The 20,507-nt window shown below is 41.6% G+C and overlaps 2 protein-coding genes across 2 annotated transcripts; both read right to left on the reverse strand.

Annotated features, from left to right (window-relative positions):
* Window positions 1–2,828: 2,828 nt before the first annotated feature.
* On the reverse strand, window positions 2,829–12,256 carry lrrc53 (leucine rich repeat containing 53). Its single transcript, XM_051396120.1, has 9 exons — window positions 12,122–12,256; window positions 9,804–9,912; window positions 9,452–9,580; window positions 9,036–9,134; window positions 8,640–8,815; window positions 8,251–8,414; window positions 7,905–8,094; window positions 7,350–7,542; window positions 2,829–6,330 (listed from the first exon to the last, which is right to left on the reverse strand). Exons 2-9 carry the CDS (start codon window positions 9,808–9,810, stop codon window positions 3,938–3,940), a joined length of 3,351 nt encoding a protein of 1,116 aa, XP_051252080.1. The 5' UTR covers window positions 9,811–9,912; window positions 12,122–12,256; the 3' UTR covers window positions 2,829–3,937.
* Window positions 12,257–12,475: 219 nt separating this feature from the next.
* Window positions 12,476–20,506, reverse strand: cryz (crystallin, zeta (quinone reductase)). The gene is made up of 8 exons (XM_051396221.1): window positions 19,937–20,506; window positions 19,162–19,314; window positions 16,347–16,510; window positions 16,217–16,268; window positions 15,967–16,116; window positions 15,641–15,742; window positions 14,815–14,910; window positions 12,476–14,191 (listed from the first exon to the last, which is right to left on the reverse strand). The coding sequence occupies exons 1-8, from the start codon at window positions 20,042–20,044 to the stop codon at window positions 14,030–14,032; spliced, it is 987 nt and encodes a 328-aa protein (XP_051252181.1). The 5' UTR covers window positions 20,045–20,506; the 3' UTR covers window positions 12,476–14,029.
* Between the last annotated feature and the right edge of the window lies 1 nt (window position 20,507).

Genomic DNA, 20,507 nt, shown 5'->3' on the forward strand with positions numbered 1-20,507 from the left:
GGTGCTATTCCATGAAAAAGCTGAAAAATTACAAAATTAGGTTAATGTCACCTCAAATTACTAAAGCTACTTAATCAAGAATGGGTTTTTTTTAACTTACAAAATTTAGTTAGTTTTACTTAAAATGTTTGTAATCAGTTTCAACAATTTTTTGTGTTAAATTAACTTATCTGGTTTCACAGTTTAGTAAAATAAAAGATATATATATAAAGATATATAAAACATTTATGTAAAGCATATAAATATAAATTGCACCTTTAGATGTCAGGCTGTTTGTTGCTCATTGCAAGATTAAGAGCCGCTGGGATGCATTGATGTTGTGTTTATGGTTTAAACAACAGGAACTCCTCATCTGGATGGTTATTGGTCCGATTGACACTGGCAGGCAAAATGATTAATAATCAATTGGGCTCTATCGGCTGCACTAATGTAGAGTAGTGACTGTGCCAGAGGTGAGGGGAGACTAATAGTTTTTACACGAGTATAAATCTCAAGTCATTTATATACATTTCCATTTTCCAGTAGAATTTAGCCCGCAGTGGGTGTGGGGGCGAGTCAGAGCCCACCAGGCGTTTCTTCACTTGCAGTCAACATTTGCATTCCACACACAGATGCCTGGGGACACAGTGACTTTACTGCTAACAGTACAAGGTGCTGGGGGTGTAGTGCAGGCTGGTAGTTAGTAGTCTCTATCAATCATATTGCCTAACTATTTATGAGTCTATGTGGTGTGTTTTTTCTCGGTTCCATACTTCAGGTCCATCTATTTGTTGTGCTGACTATCACCACTGGCAGCAGTTAAACCTTTATCCAAGTTCCACAAAATGTGACTGCTGTATAAATTTGACATTTTGATATTTTGAAAGATGATGCCAAATGTCAAAAACTGGTTTAATTCTGTTCTGTCTACCCCTCCTTGAATAAATTAGTTTTTATTGTAAAATAATGTGTTCAGGTTGTACACACAGCCTCTATCAAGCTGATCTGCTTTAATTACATTCCGTCTCCATAAAGTGCCATTTCAGTTCTATGTCCCTGTCATGGGTCTAAGCTACAGTTACACAGTGGCTGCCTCTCTGTACGTCGGCAGATGCACACTGCCCCCTAATGGAAACACGCAAGAGCTGCACCTAGTTCCTACTCTCATCCAGCCCACTGCAGATCATTTGAATTTCAGCACAGTTCACAGTTTAAGACAACACTAAGCTGTGGTTTTAAGGTGCTTTAGGTCACTCTTAATCCACCTCTGTGTTGTTTTTTCTATTTGAAAAGTGTTAAGATGGAAAGTCAAATGTGTAACTCCTAGGACCCTGGATACTGCGGCAGAGGTCCTTTAAAGCTGCACTTGTCAGTATTTTAATTTCACCGCTAAATGCTACTAAATCCTACACACTGGTCCTTTAAAACTCTACATGACATATAGCCAACAGACATGATATTACAAAGTCTAGACTAGGTTCTCACTTACTGTGATTTCCGTCTCACAACGTCACTGAATTCACCATTAACGATTCACCTGAACACTTTATGATGTTGTATATGGTATTATTGTAATCCTTGACCATCAAAACACAGGTGAGACATAATCTTTTCTGTATTATCATGTTTGGTTAATAAGACATGTTGCAAAATACATACTGGTAATTCAGTTAAGTAAAATGGCCGCCACAAGCTGTTTTTGTGATGGCTCCATCTCTGAAAATGTTCAGGGCCCCAAACTACAAAAGTACCCAGTTTCATGCTTTTATGAAAAAGGAAAAAAAACATATGACTGCAAATTTGGTACATATCACCAGGACTAACAGAGCATTTTAACATCTTTCAGCCCATTCCATTAATTTGGTTTGGTAAAATCTGACACTGCTCTCATAAACCTCATTTATAAGAGCACGCTCATTACCAGCCGGCAGCTGTTTTCAGCTGAAAGCTCTGATAAACCCACTGTACACTACCTGCCCAGCCTCAGACAGACACAGTTAGAGACTAGATGATAGATATTATTCTGAGGAGTTGGTACAGACCAAAACAGAGCTAAAAGAGAGTGAAATGACATCCATCATGTGACCAGAAACACGACTCCAAATGAATGGTAATGTTGCTAGGTTGTCTAATGAAGCGGCCATTTGCAAACATGTTCACCATATCAACTTTTATAAGGTGTTAATGTTTGTTGCACTGCCCCCAAGTGGCAGAACAATCTATTAATGAAGGTTTCAGAGTTGTTGCCTGTTGTCTGATAATTGATTAATTCATTGACTGTTGAGTACTTTATGTTCTATGAGTTTGGACTGGAAACCTGCTGGATTGCTTATAGCACAAAACAGGAGCGTCTGCTGTTCTTCCTGTTTTAGATTTTTTTAGATTTAGCAGCATCACTGATACCATGGTGTGAAACATCTTCTCCATGATCTCATTCAGTTCTAGCAAGGAGTCAAAACTGATCTGAAGGCTCACAGATGACAGTGACTCAGGGTTCTGCACAGCGGAGGGCTGAGCTAACACCACCTCAGCGCAGACGGTAAAGGTTTGATAAGTGTTAACTGAACTGCCTATAGGCAGCGTTTAGAGGTCGCAGTGTGACCAGGGAAACCCAACACATTGCAAACAGCCGTCCTGGTGCCAAAACCGAAACCCAACCCAGCAGTGACACAGACGCCTCGGCTGTCGGCAGCCTGCTACAATCAGCACAAAGGTCAAAGTCTGCTGTTCGTCTCCTGCTCAGGTTGATGTGTGGCCTTGATCACAGGATTATTATTATATAAGTTGTAGTCTTATGTGCATTCCCCTGCTCTTTTTAATATTGTCTTTAGTGCTCGGAGCAGTTTCAGAACATTGTTATAATGCTGACCGCTAGCGTCAGAGAGCAATCATAATTTAAAAGTACAAATAAAAACCACCATACCACATAACAGCAATTGATCTCACATCAAGGTCCATTTAGTAACTGTTTGGTACTTTTGATCATATCACATGATCTTCATCAACAAGTTGCTAACAGGGCTGTGTACTGGCAAGTATGTGGCAATAACATAAGGATCAAGATACAGGGGTTAGGATTCAATAAAAAAAAAGTGTACTGTAATACTGGAAGGCAGGTGATATACTGCCATTTTAAAAAAAGAGTACAATTTAGGAAAACGGTCATACAATAAAGAGCACACCACGTATACATGAAATCTGAGTTTAAAAAAGCAGTTTAAAAAAAAATAAAAACACATCCAGAAACAGGGATCACATCCAACAATCAGAGATGGGTTTTATTTGTAGTAACTTTGTATACCACTTCTGTCTGTATTATGTGTTTTTATGTATTTAACAATCATACATACTTACAAATTTACAAACTTTAAAAACAACATTTTATTACACCCCCTTAAAAAGAAGAAGGCCTCTTGACCCCCTGTGAAGCTTTGGCGACCCTAAACCCTAAACCTATTTTTGTGAACTTTTGGCATACTATTTCCTTGCCTTTCAAGCTGAATGTGCAGCCTAAAGTGCCAGTAGCTAAGACAGTGTGAGTTAAAATATGTTTCGTATTTCGTGATTCTTTTTTCTTTGTGTAAAGTGAATTGAGAAGCTGCATGCAACAGGCGTGGTCAAGTTTTGTCTTGTTAGTGAAGTGAGGTTGAAACTTAAAAATAAAAGCAGAGATTCTTACTCAACTAAATCTCAACTTGTAAGCCAACATAGACAATGAGTCCTTTATGTGACAACTGAGGAAACTCCATCTGCTGGTGAAGATCATGTGGTATGGTTGAAGGCTCCAGCACTTTTTCTTTTTTTTTTTTTTGCTGTTTATAATTATAAAAATAAAACACTTAACATCTGTAAAACATCCTAAAAAATACATTTTGATGAATGCATCAGTCTCATCTACAGTATTTTCTGTGTCTGATCTAAAACTTTAAATTAGATCGTCAACCATTAACTACGATAGCTAGCGTATTTTCCTCTCCAGTGCAGTGGGTGGTCGGCCGGACGTCTTCTCAGGAAGCACCAGCTTCAGTTTCCTCCTGGGGGGCGATCCTCCTTCTTCTAACAGGTACTCCTGCTGCAGCAGTGCAGCAGTCGTAACTGCATCACCTGTAGAGGATACACTCTGTGTAGACATACTGGGTGCAGAGACACCTGATATGGACACATCTGCTGCCTGCATGCTGCCTCCTGACGCACCTGCTGCAAGTCCTTCAGCAAGAGCCACAACCCCAGCTGATACACTGACTGTAGACCCAGCAGGTACACACCCGGTCTCTGTCTGACTGTTATTGTTCGACAAATTCTCTGCACTGGTCACTGGTGCGGGAGCCTGAGGGGTCACCCCAGAAAAAACATCTGCATTTGGAGGTGGCTGAGTTCGGAGAGTGAGGTTCTCCTTTGACTGGGGTGCTTGAGATTCCAGGGGCAGCTGATTTGCTTCTCTGCCAGTCTGAAGGCCTTGTCCCTGGGCTGGATCAGACTTCAGTCTTGCTATAAGAGGAGAGCTGTCAGGAGGCAGCTGGCTCTGCGAGAGAGAATGCCCAGGTGCAGGATTAAAAACTAGGTTTGCTGTAATGTTCGGGGCTAATCCTGCAGGCTGGGCAGCTGAGGTATGAAGAGGAGCATTATGCATTGCACTTGCTTGCAAAGAGTTAGCAGTTCCAGTGTTAGCTAGAAGAGAGGTAGCAGGAGCCATGAGGCCTACCCCAGCTTGTCTGCTGAAGCTGTCTGGGGCACCACATGGAGCCATGTTGGGCCCACTGCTTGCTATGCTAGGAGCAATGGAATTAGCTGGATAGTTGGGGAACCGTGCATTAGATCCTGGGGTCATGGTGTTGAGCAAAAAATTCCCTCCTGGAAGAGCGAGGCTGCTGCCGGTCAGTTGTGAGCCTGCTGATAAGGGATGCTGCGAGGACAGTTGAGCACTCCCCAGAACCAATCCAGCTCCCTGATACTGAATAGTCCCACCCTGCAAATTTTGTCTCTGTCCAATGGCAATAGCAGAGGCTGATTGGTCAGCAGTATTAGTGGTATCAGCAGGTTGAGAGTTCTCTTGGTGTTTATTCTCTCCCTGGTTGCCTTCAGTACTTTCCTGCCCACCTGCCCCCCCTTTGGGAGTTATTTTGCTTTTCTGTCCTCCTCCTTCCTTCTCTTCCTCACCATCCTCAGTCGATCCTTTAGTCTTGGTGGATTTCTTTGCTTTCTCGCTGCTACTCTTCGTTTTCTTACCAGACTTTCCTTTCCCTTCCCTCTCTCCTCTTTCTTTTCCATCTGGCCTTTTATCTTTGCTCTTCTTTGAGCTGCTTTTCTCCGAGTGGCCGTGCTCAGTTTTCCTCTTAGGATGGACTTTGCTTTTTCGTAGCGGGTTCAGGTTTAGTTTAACCTTCAGTAACCGGCTAGACTGGCCTTTAGCTTTGTGTCTTCTTACACTTCCACTGTCCTTGTCTCTGGAGGTCCTCTCTTCCTCCTCCTTGTCATCGGCTTGACTGTTTCTGTGCTCCTGGGTTTTCGACTTTTTCAGATCAAATGTTACATTTCTTGTTTCTCTTCTTAACTCTGTGTTCTTCACGATGTCAAACTGGTTTTGGTTGGCATTCCTACCCCTTTCAATTTGTCTGTACTGAGAAGGGAAGCCATCAAACAGAGCAGAGTCTCTCATGTTGGTGTGAATCCTCCCTTGTCTTGTGTTCTGCTCTGGTGGTCTGTATGTCCTGTGGCAGCTCTCGCAGTGTAAATTCTCGTGTCCTCTGTTCCTCTGCCCTTCCATGTCAGTCCTGTAGCTCTCACCCATCTCTCTGTAAACAGCCAGGGTCTCTTGTCTCTGACTGAAGGTTTCTTTCCGTGGATGAGAAGAGTTGGTGTTGCCATGAGAAAGAAGCTTGTTGGGGATATCCCTGCTCAAGATTATTCCCTGTTGAGTCCCGAGCCTCCTCCTTTCTTCCTCTGTCATCATCCTCACTTGCCTCTTCACTATTTCCTCCTCTACCTCCATCCCCCCATTTATTCTATTGTTCCATCTCATCGGGTTCGGCCCCATCCCCCTCTGCCCTTCGGTGCTACAATCCGGGCACCTAAAATGGCTGCCGTTTTCCTCAGCTCGGGACCTAAACTGGTGACCAGGGCCATCTGTCCTTGCATCCAACGCCATGACTTCCCTGTCCCAAGGCTGGCTGCTATTTGCTTGCAAGAAGAGGTCCCTCCTCTTTTCTCTAACATCTAGGTGATTGACATGGTGATTTGCCATTGTGCTTCTTCCCTCTTCTTCCGTTTTCTGTCTTTTACTTTCTTTTCGTTTCTTCCTCCGAGAGACTTGATAGTAGATCAGAACTACCAGCAGGGTCAGGCCAACGCCACCTGAAGCAGAGCAGGACAAGTGATATCTTTAATGGGCATTTTGATTTTTTAATTGGATACCTTTACAATTCTACATAAAAATGTCATGTAGCAAATTAATTGAGATCATATCCAGTCCAATCAATCCAGAAGATTTCTCTCTAAAAGCACAGTGAGACCAGGTCATTTCACATTAAATTCAGTTCATTAATGAAATTGTAGTAATCAACTGTTCACAACAGCAAAGTAAGTCCACTGAAATATTGCATCAATCATTAATTGTGTCAAAACATCTAACTCCACATAACCCTGCCCCCCGGGGGATACCATTGTTCCTATGGCCCATTATTCCATAACCTCAATAGTCTGAAAAATGTCCCATTTATCTGAAAGCCCATTATCAGAAAAACACACTCTCCCTAGAGTTTGTCGTCATGGTAACAATAATATATACATGGTTAATGTTAGGAAATTGTCGCAGTTTTTTGTTTTGTTTGTTGTGCACTAAAACTACTTGGTTATGTTTATGAAAGGATTAGGTTTGGTTTAAAATAAATACATTAGTTATGTCAGGTAAGTTGCATATGCAAGTTAATGATACAGAGTATGTATTTTCGGAACAAGGGGCCTTCGAAGCATGGATGTTTGTTTTCTGAATAATGGGCTGTTGAATCATTGCTACATATGTACATTTGTACACACATACATCACTATCTGACTACTTCTGATGTGACCGTGCCTGCTGGCTCACAATGTAATCATTTTATCGGTGCAATGTAAAATAACAAAAAAAAGACACACATTCAAAGACTCTGTGATACAGTAGGTTTGACTAAATAAAATATGTTTTAAAATCATTTAGGTGTATAGTCTTAAATGCAATGTAGTTAATTTCAAACACATAGCATCTAATTAAGCAGCAAGTTGTGAGAGCTGACATTTCTGTGTTTTCAACTTTTTCCAATTAAGTAATTAGTGACATAATGGCACAACTAAATTCACAAACCATTTTCTTTGATTTTGTTGTGAATCATTCTCACCTATAAAGCAGATGACTGCTGTGATTGCCAGATCTCGTGCATACAGCTGAGGCGTCACGCTGCCTCTTGTCTGTATCTGCACTGTGATGTTCTGATTGGACGGGACACAGTTGGCCTCGGTCAGCTCTAGCACCGTGGTTACAGCCGGGTTGTCGGCGCTCACACACACCATCCTACGGCCATTATAGAGGGTCTGAAAGCAGCAAGGGGGGAAGATGTCAGGTTTAGGTCAACTAGTCTTGTACTGATCATTTTCTCCTCAAAACAACTTGTTTAGGTTGGGTGATTGGACCCTTGTAAACCTGCACAGGTCTAGTTCCAATTGCTTCCAATGCAGTTCTACCAAATAATCTCATCAAATTACTTTACTACAGTTTTTTTCCAATAATATAATCTTGTGTTTTCTTCTACCTGGGACTACAGTGGTGATAGGAGTCATAATCTTTAGTCACCAAATTAAATATGTTTCAATCATTTATTTTTAATCTGGCAGTTCCTGGAACAAGTGAAGCTGCATTGGACAGGATTGAACGGGATGAAGAAAAACTCCTGCACCTTGTCGGGTTCTTGTATGAAGGTGGACAGGAAGGCAGCCAGTTCCAGCAGCTGGCAGGAGCAGTTCCATGAGTTGAGGTCCAGGTTGAGGTTTGTCAGCCAGCTGAGGTAGGAAAAAGCCTCAGCAGGAGCCGTACTCAGACGGTTTCTGGAAAGATCTAGAGTCTGCAGGCTCACCAACCCACTGAAGCTAAGACCACAAGACAGAATCATACTGTACACATTACATTGGCATTGCTGAAAGACTTTTCTTTCATTTCTTAAAAAGAAAAAATATATAATATTATGAATATCAAATATCAAAAAATATTGTAGATGTATGAATGTATGGTAAATATGTAATAACCTGTTTCTGTCCAGATGATCTATCAGGTTATCTGACAGATCCAGACTTTCCAGAGCTTTGAGATCATTCAGAGGAAAGGAACCAGAGTCCAAACTTGTAAGCAGGTTTCCCTCCAGCTTCAGGCTCCGCAGGGCCTTGCTACCTTTAAGCCAGCCTCCCTGGATCTGCACATCAGCACAGAGGAAATAATACAGACTTCACTCAAAGTACTCAAACTTGTAATATTACAGATTCACGTAGTTCTTTCTCAGTACAAGAAGAGGTCTGTGGACGTTCTGGAAAACATCAACAGTGAGGTTTTTTACGACCGGATCACCCAAATTCTTTAAATCAAAAATACAACAATCAGCTAACATGTTCCCAGGTACATTTTTCCCCATTGTACCCACCATGCTGATGATGTTGTGGCCCAGGGCGAGGACTTCTAGATGGGTTAGATTGGTCAGAGCTCCCCCCTGTAGGGCCTGGCTGGTCAGGAGGTTGTGGTCCAGCAGTAAGGTGTGGAGGAAGGGCAGGTTTCTGAAGGACTGTTCTCCCAGCACTGATATATGGTTATGACTCAGTCCTGACAGAGGGACAGAGACTTATAGTTCATACTTGCAGCATTTTAAAGCCACTATACCCCCTAGTGGGTGTATCAAAAAGACAATGTGGCAAACAGATACCTTGTTGCTATCTTCTCATTGCTCTCTTCCTAGAGAAAGGAATAGCATCCAACAACCCAGACATGTGCAAGTACATACAAATGCACACACACATACACAGACACACAGGTATTGACTGACCTATGACTGTAATGTTGTTGAGGTCAGACAGTGAGGCAGGCTGCACTGTGGAGATGGAGCCCTCTGTTAGCAGCAGAGCCTGGGTTGTGTCTGGAGCGTCTGATCACACACACACACACACACACGCACGCACGCACGCACGCACGCACGCACGCACGCACACACACACACACACACACACACACACACACACACACACACACACACAGTACAGTCCTGTAAGCATATGAGGTATCATGGGTAATATACTACAAAGTTTGTCATATTACTGCAAAGTATGTGAAGGGAAATTAGATATAATTAAATTACTATCATTTAGACTGGGTAACATGAAACACAAAAGCTGTACTTTACTGTAAGTGTTTGTGTGTGTGTGTGTGTGTGTGTGTGTGTGTCTGTCTGTCTGTGTGCATTACTGATAATGTGAGCCAGTCTGTTACAGATGACGGCATCTTCAGAACAAACCACACAGGAAGCAGGGCATGATGGGCCAGGGGGCACAGGCTGGGCTCTGATGACTGACAGCAGCAACATCAGCAGAATACCTGCAGACAAATTCACATTTCTCACAAAAACTATAGGAACAATTACACATTGGAAACTGGCAAAACAATAAGCTTCATTATGGCTGACGCTGATCAACCGGAGTGTGTTAACCTGCTGTATCTCCGTCTGGTTTCTACCTACAATAACTGCAGGCAGACTGCAATTAATTTCAATGATTGTCTCATTTGTTTAAGATGTAAATCCACTGTGTGTAGTACTTACTGGTCATGTTGTGTTATAGTTGAGGTAACATGGTGATGAGGTAGCATCTCTTCCACAGGGCTGTAACCCGGCACAGCTGCATCACTGTCATGATCATCATCTGTTCGGCCTGTTGAAGCATATAATTACATCTTTGGAAATACACTCTACATTTTGTAAAAAAAAAATTGTCATGGGCCATCTTAATAAATGGTCTGGAAGTGATCTTGGCTCAGACTTGGCGTGAGTGCAGTAACACTGAGGAACAGACCATGGTGTCATTTGGACATGTGAATTTAATTTGTAAAGATTAAAAGAAACTCAATTGAACTTTGCTTTGTTCCCTCTGGAGCCACATTAGAGACCTCAGAATGTCCTTGGACCAAAGATTGTGGACCTTTGATGGCTCACCAGTTGTAATGTTTTTTCACTGTTTGATCTGAGTTGCTAGGCAAACAAACAGCAATAAATGGCAAAGAACTGCCGTGTGTGTGTGTGTGTGTGTGTGTGTGTGTGTGTGTGTGTGTGTGTGTGTGTGTGTGTGTGTGTGTGTGTGTGTGTGTGTGTGTGTGTGTGTGTGTGTGTGTGTGAGTCATCAGGGGAGGTGGAGGTAGTCCCCAGAGGATGCTGACTGATGGATGACAGCCAGACATTGTAGCAGGATGAGGCCTATCATGTTTCTGCTAAAGCTCTTCTCCTAATGGACTTTCCTCTAGTGAGCTGTCCTCTTAAAAGAACAAATATGAGTTACTTCTCTTTATTGTCATTTGTAGTTTCTTTGTAGTCAATTTCCTTCTCTTTATGGTCGTTTTGAGACTCTTTTTAGTCCTTTTGAGTCTCTTTGTTGTCATTTGCCATCTCTTTGTAGTAATTTTTTATGTTTGTAGTACATTTCCTTGTCTTTGTGGTGATTTTGAGTGTTTTTGTGGTTAATTTCCTTCTCTTTTTAGTACTTTTGAGCTATTTGGTGCCTGATAAACCCACTGTGCACTGTGTGTCTGTGCTTCAATATGTGGCAATGTGTGTCTTTTTTGACTGGTTTACATCAGGGCTGGATTAACTCAACCGCAGGTTTACTGTATGGCAGGTAGTTTTAATGTTAATGTTCAATGTTGAAATTTAAACATAAATATAGCAGCAAACTATTAGCTATGTAAAAATATAGTGGAGTTAAGGTGTCACCCTCTGCCTGTGTTGCTATCGCAGCCTCTCTGTAGTTTGTTTCCATAGCCAGTCTGCTCCGTGTGCAGCTGAGTACGGAAACTGCTGTTTTTATCATCTACCTGAATTAAGGATTTATTTCAACCAAAGCAGAGTTGGTGATTGTTGGAACAGTGGAAAGACTAACAAAGACAGTTTAGGTGAGTTTTATTTTGTTTCTGTTCACTCTGAATGAAGTTGCAATGTTCAAATGATACGCAGGGTGAAATGTTTTGGTCTATGGAGTCTGGTGGCAAATGATAATGCCAAACAAAAATCTTTTATGGATCCTTTCTGTAATGTTACTTAGAATAACAATCTGAGCCGGTCAGTGGCAAAAACAGCACTTTCTGTGGATGTAATTTGAAGGGCGCATTTGTCCCCAAAGATTAACATTAGATTTCACAATGAATAAACTTAGCTCACACAGTTAAGGGTTTATGTTGACCAAACCAGTGTTAATGATTGTGATTGACTGTGGAAAGACTAACAAGTCAGTTTTGGTGAGACACTGGTGTTCTAGTGCAACATCCTGTGGCAAGTGAACTTTGTACGTAGGATATGCACATGTAATATTAACTGAAATATTAAAAATATTAAAAACTGAGTAAAAATGCATGCCTGGTTGGTAATCTAGCTGTAGTTTACATGAACTGCTGCTAATGAACTACTAACCTAACCTCACCTAAAACCGTTTCACTAGTGTTGCTTTCACCTAAGAACTTTAGTGTCCCATTACAGTGTGGTCCACAAGGTGTTTTACACATCTCTACATTAGACATTAGAATTTTTTGTTTGTTTTTCCCAATATTTGGTCACTGGCACAATCAAAATCTATTCCCTCACCCTGTGAATCAGGTTCGTTGTGACCTCTAAGTGGACCGATCCCCAGCCTCACCTAAATATCTTCTGCCTTCATCCTGCAAGCTGGTGACAGTTCAGTTAAAATAATATACCCACAGCTGACTGACATTCACCACCATACACCAAAGAGAGGTCTGAACATGTGAGGACCTTTTTCTGCAATTTCACTGATTTGCTTTCTGCCTGGCTTTAGTTTGTGAACACCCATACACCTCCTCCTTAACCAAGCCAACAATGATTAGAGATAATGTAAAAACCCAGTACACACTGCTTACCTCTTGAACAGAGCCCAAAGGTCCTCCCCTGCTGATGACATGGTACAGTCCACTCACATATTAATCCATAATAAGAATGATCTGTAGCTCTGTGGACGGTCTACTGTTGGTGGACTCCATCATCTACTGGTTGCTACGGGGCTGTAGCAGGTACTGTGTAAATGTGTGTGTCTAGCTTAGGTTACCTGGCCCTCTCTGGAGCATGCTCAGTAGGGGCGGCTGTCACCTGAGAGGCACAGATGTCATGACTCAGTTCCCTGAGTCAGAAATGAGCCTTTAACTTTACTCTGTCACCTTAATTCCTTTCTTGAATGTCAATGTGGTTTAATAGGATTGCCACAAAAGATTCCAAAATGGGTTTTTTTTGTTTTTATTTTTACAAATTTCTTTTATTTTCACAATGTACAGCTAATAAAAATGGTTTCATCCATTTTGTCTTCTTGACCACAGATCACATTTGGGGATTTTGGTCTCTAGATCATTGGTGGTGAGTGAATGAGGACAATTGTAGAATTACTTTAATAAAGGCATGATGGTATTTCTAGGGCTAATCTTACATTGTTGCTATCATTGTGTAACACATATAGTTTTACAATTTCATTCAGGAACATCAGCAATTTAATATATTCCATACTCTCATTCTACATCTCAAGTGTATTTGTCACTATCAGTCAGCTCGAAAAATATTTTGTCACATTCTTGATTAAATTAAACCCAACGTACAGAAATAAACCATGAACAGTGTATTATTTAATGATTACCTTAAATATTCACTTAAAGCTGCAGGAATCAAACTTATCTTAACAATGACTATTAGTAACATGAGCCCTGAATTATCAGACAACTCTGCAGTTCTCCTCTGCTCTAAAAACCCACTGTACACTACAGCAGACAGACATACTTAGCATCTAGCTGGGGAGCAGAGTGGAGCATTTAGCAGACCAAAACAGAGCTAAAGGAGAGTGAATATTGGACTTTAAATTCATTAGGTGGCAGGAAACATAACTCCAAATAAATGTTAATGTTGTTGGATGTGCATAAGCAATTATTTGCTAACATATCAACTTTATAAGGTGATAATATGTTAATGTTGTTTTCAGCAAGTTCTGCTGCCCCCGAGTGGCCAAAACAATAATAATGAATCAATTAATGCAACAAGATTAAATTAATTTTATGTTTTTTGGGGGCTTTTATTGCCTTTAATTGATAGTGACAGCTGAAGATAGACAGCCCCCACAACCTCTTTAAAGCCCAAACCACAGTTAAGCTAAGGGAGACTCTTAAGGAACTGCTATAATGAACATGGTAAAGGTCACATACATAGTCGACAAAGGCAGCCAAAGGCATCAGAGGTACTTTTTTGAAGCCTAGTTTACTGGTTCCCAACCTGGGGGTCCCGGAGGGTCGCGAGACCTTTGTGATTTTAAGAATATATATAGTAAGATCTAAAAGAACAATAAGAAGAAAACATAGACTTTGTCAAAAAAGAAGCTGTATAGATGTATAGAAAGCTTTGAGGAAAAAGGTTGGGAACCAGTGGACTAGCTAGTCATGTACAGCTCAAGTGATTGGACCACGCAGAGTCACACATTATTCCTTGTTAGCATGATTTAGCAGTTAGGTTGAAATTAACCATGTCATCATCTTCAGTTTGACAAATCACAGCAGACCTCAGTAACTTCAACCTTCTAACCTTTATATCCATGTTTTGCATATTAGCAGTGATGAGTGATGAATGAGTTTGTGTCGAAGCGCATTAGTATTCTAGTAAAAACCTTCAAACCTTAAATTATTTAAACCTCAATGTCACCACATTAATCACTGTTTGCTCCTCAAGAGTCCCCTTTATGAACAGCCAAAACCCTAACGCCATGGTGACCTTTGACCTGCCTGTGTATGAACACATCATCACATGGTCAGGACCATCTTCCCAGCAGCCCCGGGAGACTCAATGATGTCATGGTGGGCCTGGGCGGCCTTGTCGAGCGGATACTGGGAACCAACGACTGGACGCAGCCAACCAGCTTCCATCCCTGCGTAGAGCTGCGCTGCACACTCCCTCTGCTCCTCCTGAGAGAGCAGACAACAACACATTCTAATCTACTCAAACACTGTATTGGAGGAAAGTTGTGTTGTTTATGCCATCATGTGATCACTGTAAGTACTGGCAATCTGGATACTGGATCTGACTTTAGCCAACTGACAGTCATTTGAGGTGATTTAAGCATACTGATTGGCTGGTGCATGCAGGTAGTTGCATTAATTCCAATGTAATACATTACCAGCCACTAATACACAGAACAACGCTCATCCATCTCAGTCACATTCAACTAAGCTGAATGAGATTGTCACATGTGTATCATCATCCAAAGTCTGCAATATCAACCACTCAGTGTGTGTGTGTGTGTGTGTGTGTGTGTGTGTGTGTGTGTGTGTCTGTCTGTGTGTTTGTGTGTCTTTGTGTGCGTGCATATGTGTGTGTTTATGTCTGTGAGTGTGTGTGTGTGTGTGTGTATGTGTGTGCGTGCGTGCATGTGTGTGCGTGTATAGTGTGTGTGTGCGTGTGTGCATGCATGTGTGTGTGTATGTCTGTGTGCGTGTCTGTGTATCTGTGTGTGCATGTGTGTGTGTGTGTGTGTTTGTGCGTGTGTGTGTGTGTGTAACATGACTTATGTGATGTCGCTGCTTTGTACCGGTGTGGCGAAGAAAAGGGCCACTCCCATGATGCTGCTCTCTTTAGCCATGGTGTCTCTGGGGTTGATCTCTATGGGGCCTCTGGAGCCTACGATCTAAACAGAAAAAGACATGAATTTAAAAAAAATAAAATGCACAGGAACAAGCCATACTGGGATACAACTACTGTAACTAATGTGACTGTAACTAGTGTCTCATCTGTCAGTGTTTTGTTAAAATAGACACAGGAGATGAGCTCCTTAAAATACAGTTTGCAGTGCTGATGATGTCAGCCTCAGACACCTGTCAGAATTATTCCTCAGACCCTTCAGACTCCAACTTGTCTGTTCATGAAGGTCTTGTCCGAACGAATACCAGTATTTTTGAAAATGTATGTCCCTCCGTGTTTTGGCCTCTCGTCCACACGCAAACAGGGTCACTAAAATGAGATTCATGAAAACGCCTTCGAAAGAGCAGATAATATATAATAATAAAAATAAATAAATAAATAATTATCTACTATTGTTTGTGTTTTTAAGTTACTACTGCCACAGGAAGACAAGCTCACTACAAAAGCTCAGAATGTTCCTCCTATAGATATATAAACATGCTGCTGAATGCCACCGCTGTATGTCTGAGCTCACTCGCATCTTGACCGCCACAATATGGCGAAACACAGACGCAAAGCTGTATCTATGGTTCCTCCTCTCTGGTGTTTGACGTACTGTTGATGTAGAAGAAGATATTTTGTGAAACAAAGATGATTTTTACATGAAGGGGGGGAAATATTTTACTTGTTGTGGAGATGGAAGATAAGATCCTTATAATGACTGTAGTCCTACTGACCGTAACACGTCCTCCATAGCCCAACATCTGGAGGTCTTTACTGAGGTTGACATTTGACAGCATCTCCACTATCACATCTATGCCTCTGCCCTCTGTGGCTTCCTGGAACAGACAAATACACACACACATTAACACAGAGTCCATATCTCTGTAAGCACTACTAAAACTCCTGACAGAATACAAATACGCTTCATCTCCAGAAATAAGATTATTAAATGTTTAAATTCTTAGAGAGCTTCATTCAGGACCAGTTCCTTTCCATCTGGTGTTCCTGCAGGGTGTGTGTGTGTGTGTGTGTGTGTGTGTGTGTGTGTGTGTGTGTATACCATGATTTTGTCTGTGTGGCCCTCTTCTCTGTGATTAAAGGCCAGATGAGCTCCGTTGTTGAGAACCAGCTTCATCCCCTCTGGTGTTCCTGCTGTCCCTAAGACCCTGAGCCCCAGAGCACGGGACAACTGGCACGCCGCCACACCGACCTGAACATACAGACACATGTGGTGCAAATATGGAAACCTTTTAAAATTTATTTAACAATGTCATTACAAGGGAAAGACAAAAAAGAAGGAAAAAGCATACCCCTCCACTGGCTCCATGGATGAGGGCGGTCTCTCCAGGCTTGGCGTGGGCTCTGCAACACACACAAGTTAAAACACATTTTGGTCATAACATCAGAGATGAACTGGCTGATGCAGTGGCGAGGTCTTACTTGTGAACCAGAGCTCTGTAGGCAGTGAAGTATGGGACGCCTATGGCCGCACCCTGGGTGAAGTCTAAAGCGTCGGGCAGCTTGTGGACGCAGTCGTCAGCCGCTACGGCGTACTCTGCGTAACCTCCACTGACTGTGGCTGTGGTGAACACACGGTCTCCTGTCTGAAAAACACACATGATTTACTGCACAACATGACAGCAGCCTCCCACTGGTTGACTTAACAAGGTAATTGCTACCGATCACACTGTTCTCTCAGCAACCTGTTATCACTGTCCCCGTCTCTGGTTTAAAGTGTTCAGCCTGTGTTTTTACTGAATTTAGAAAAATGTCAGTACTCTAGTGGCAACAACTGCAGGACAACCAATACATGTGCTAGTAGGCCTGTTTATTATAGATCAGAGGTTTTTAAACTGCGACCTCCCTGTATCATATGACACACTTTTTTTTAGATTCTCTGTGACATCATTGCCTTCAATGTCCATCGCAATTAAACGTCCAAAAAAAAAAACTCCACAACGTGCCTGAGAATCCTCACATTTTTAGGTTTTCTTCAGTATCAAAGTACACTGCAAACAGGATAGCTGGAGGTAAGAAAATATCAATAAACACTGTATACATCGTATGGATTCTCAAAATCACTGTACTGACTTTTGTGTTTAAACCCCCAACCGCCAGACAGCAGCATTGTAAATGTAAACTGAGGACTATGTTGTTTTTATCCATACAGTGGCGTGTGACAATTTTTTTTTAAATACCTTATGGCCTTGCATACAGAAGCTGGATAGCGGACAAGATGTGGGAGGATCGCTTATACAAAGTACCTGTGAGTTCAGAGGGGCAGTGTGAGGCTTGTGTGTTACAGTTGCCATCCTGTGGTATTCAGAGGATGAACCACTCCAGTCAGGGAGGAGTTGTGGTAAAGCAATCTGAACACGAACTAACACGAATATTTTTGACTTAATATCTTGAGTTCGGCTTATATTATTTTTAAGACTAAATATCTTTTTGTTAGAATCATACTCCTCACACCTGAACAGTATTAACAGAGTGTCTGCACTCTCACAATACATCAGATTCTTGTGTAAGCTGGTAAAGATCAGTGTAGTTCAGTTTGTACTTTGCCACATATGGATGTGTTAACTTCCTCCTCTAAGCTTGTTTTGTAATCAGTGACTGAGGGCACACTACCTTCAGACAGTATTCAGTCCATCAGGCCGGCTCTAGCAGGGCGTACAATGAACATTTTTCCCCATAACTGTCACAAATTCTACTTTCAGCTGTCCCAGACTGAACAACCATTGTCCCAAACTGAACATAATGAATATAGTTTAATAATTTTTGTTGTGTTTCAGTATCTCACATCACTTCATTGACTCACTCTGGTCGACCATGGAAGTTCTGCCAGTTGTTCCCTGTTATATCTGAATAAGAATTCACCCTGTCATTATTCTTTTTGTCACTGGTTGAGTTTCTGACTGTTTAATCAATGAATGCATCTGCAAACTGCAGTGCAAATGCAAACCTGTTTCTGATTGGTATATGGAGGTGGAAATGTACGTACACACACTTTGAACATTATCATTATTTAGCCAAATAGTCACAAACTCACACCACGGACATTGTATATTTGAAAATGTAGAAAAATCTACAAAGAGAGGGACAAGGTCAAACAAACTGTCTAAATATTTACTTGCTCAAACAAACTATTTACGTATAAGCTACAGGTACACCCAAATCCAGAGAGCCGGAGATAAAGAGTGAGAGAGAAGGTGAAACTCGTCCCACACCTACTGACTGCCTGAGCACGGCACAAGAGGAGAGGGAGAGACCCCGGCACTGTTAGCAGAAGAGCTGTGGACTGTGATTATTCTGAGCAGCTTGCATGGGAATGAATTACAATACAATTTAATATATTTCTCGCTGATGGACTGAATAAATCGCTTTTTAGAAGAAAAGTCACTAAGAGGGTCTGAAAAGTTGTTAAATCTAGCAAGAGAGCTTCCAAGTTGGCAACACTGGCTCTCTCAATGATTTGCCTCCACTCTTCTGATGCCAACCTCCTGTCTCCACCACTGAGGACCAAGCATCATACCTGGGGCGACAGAGCCTTCTCCATTGCTGCCCCCTCCCTCTGGAACTCTCTCCCCAAACAAATCCAAGACAGTACTGATCCATCCAACTTCAAATCACTAATCAAAACCCACCTTTTCAGAACTGCTTTTAATGATTAATTCATTGTTGAGTGTTGTAGATATATTTTTTGAGTGTGTTGTTTTTATTATTTATTATTTTCTTTTTAACTCATGTGAAGTATCTTTGAGTTTCTTGAAAAGTGCTCTCTAAATAAAATGTATTATTATTATTATTATTATTATTAAGCACGCATGTGATGTAGCATAGAGCTTGTTCTGTTTAAAATTAAAATAATACATATTCCATGTAAGATAAATGTAATCATTTCATTATTAATGATATATTTCTGTCCCATTGTCACACTGGGCTCTAGAACATACACTAGCACTCCCTTTCAGCATGAATACGGACAGACACATCAATACAAACACAGAACAGGTGTTATAAATAGCTTGATGGGTTATACTATCTGTGGAAACAATAACTTCAATCAAAAAGGAAAATAAGTCTGATCCTGTGGTGTTAAATGAACACATATGTTTGCTGTGGTATTCTTCTGAGGAGTCCAGGATGCACTATGGTCTTATAAGCAAACTAAGATGAATGTACAATAATGTATCCAGCATTATTTCTGTTTTACTGTGCATGCCATCAATCCCACAGTGTTTGTTAATCAGACCTTTACTGCAGAGACTCCTTCTCCAACAGTTTCCACCACTCCAGCTACGTCTGTGCCCGGCGTGTATGGCAGGGTGGGCTTACGGGCGTATGTCCCGGCCCGGATGTAAGTTTCCACAGGGTTCACTCCACAGGCATGGACACGGATCAACACCTACAGCGGAGAGACATTGTGGATGGAGACACAGTTAAAAAGCATCATGTAATAAAGTAAAGCTGCAGTAGGTAACGCTTAGAAATATCGATTTTTGTCATATTGGCTGAAACTTTCACCATACACTTGTTTTCATTCAGGCCCGGTGGATTCTTGCAATTACCATTAGGAGCACTAGGAGGAGCCAGATGAACCTGATTGTTTCACACATTATCTGTCTCATGTACTACTGTCAGGATACAGTGAAAGTTTCAGCAAAAAATATTTTTAGAAACGTAACCTACTGCAGCTTTAAAGACACATACATACACATGCAAAAGGTTTATGGAGATTACCAACGGCCACAGGCTGAGCATAACAGACGATTACAGTACTTTCTGTGGGTTTCCATTGTTTAATTGAAATTGCTGTTTCCTTATAAAGGATCATATAATGCATTTATTGCTTTTTCATATTCCTAACATTCACTATGTTGGCTTTATTGCCACTTTATTTTACAAATATACATTACTGACTAAAACTCTAAAGTTTATTCACACACAACAACAGATCTGACTGATGTCAGTCTGCAATGTCCACTCTTACGCAATAAGGTAGTCTCTGTGGCTGCAGGGTGTCTCACCTGTCTGTGTCCCGGCTGAGGGACAGTCACATCGGAGCACAGTCTGAGCACTGCCGGAGCTCCGAACTCACTCACTCTGATGGCTCTCATCAGCCTGCCGCCCGACATGTCTGCACACACACACAGTCACACACACACTCTCACACACACTCTCACACACTCGTTCAGGAACTTCAGACGGACTGTCCCTCCGAGCACGCAGTACTGCTTCTGCGCGTTACAGAGCTCTTACAGGCACACTATAGCGCCCCCTTCTGGAGCGGATGGTTGTCAATAAGAGGGATAAATAATACACTTAGGGTTAGGGTTAGGTCAAGGTAACAAGAATCAAGGTGTTTCACAAGAAAAGCCACTTTTAAGGGTTCTCCCAGTTTTCCTGCTGAACACAAGAAGTCTCCTCCTTCACTGTCAGTCCATTCTCAGAGGACGAGCACTGCGGTCTCTACATCACACTACTGTTATTGATCTAATGTATTTTAAATAGCTTTAATCATAAATATCCTTCTGTGTTACTGAAATATAGAAACGTATGTCGATGATGTCACCCGTCTACCGCACTGTGCGGGTTGAG

Source organism: Dicentrarchus labrax, unplaced genomic scaffold (genome assembly GCF_905237075.1).
Source record: "Dicentrarchus labrax unplaced genomic scaffold, dlabrax2021, whole genome shotgun sequence".
Classification (NCBI taxonomy): Eukaryota; Metazoa; Chordata; class Actinopteri; family Moronidae; genus Dicentrarchus; species Dicentrarchus labrax.

What these genes read in the sequence shown, in the direction of transcription:
- lrrc53 (XM_051396120.1), bottom strand. An exon ending in GATCATCTGGACAGAAACAG is followed by an intron (nt 8,095 to 8,250) that starts GTTATTACATAT and finishes TTGTGGTCTTAG; the next exon opens with CTTCAGTGGGTTGGTGAGCC. An exon ending in AGCAGTCATCTGCTTTATAG is followed by an intron (nt 6,331 to 7,349) that starts GTGAGAATGATT and finishes GCTCTGCTTCAG; the next exon opens with GTGGCGTTGGCCTGACCCTG.
- cryz (XM_051396221.1), bottom strand. Translation starts at nt 20,044, where the DNA reads ATGTCGGGCGGCAGGCTGATGAGAGCCATCAGAGTGAGTGAGTTCGGA. An exon ending in TCCATGGAGCCAGTGGAGGG is followed by an intron (nt 16,117 to 16,216) that starts GTATGCTTTTTC and finishes CTGTATGTTCAG; the next exon opens with GTCGGTGTGGCGGCGTGCCA. An exon ending in GCTATGGAGGACGTGTTACG is followed by an intron (nt 14,911 to 15,640) that starts GTCAGTAGGACT and finishes TTTTCTGTTTAG; the next exon opens with ATCGTAGGCTCCAGAGGCCC.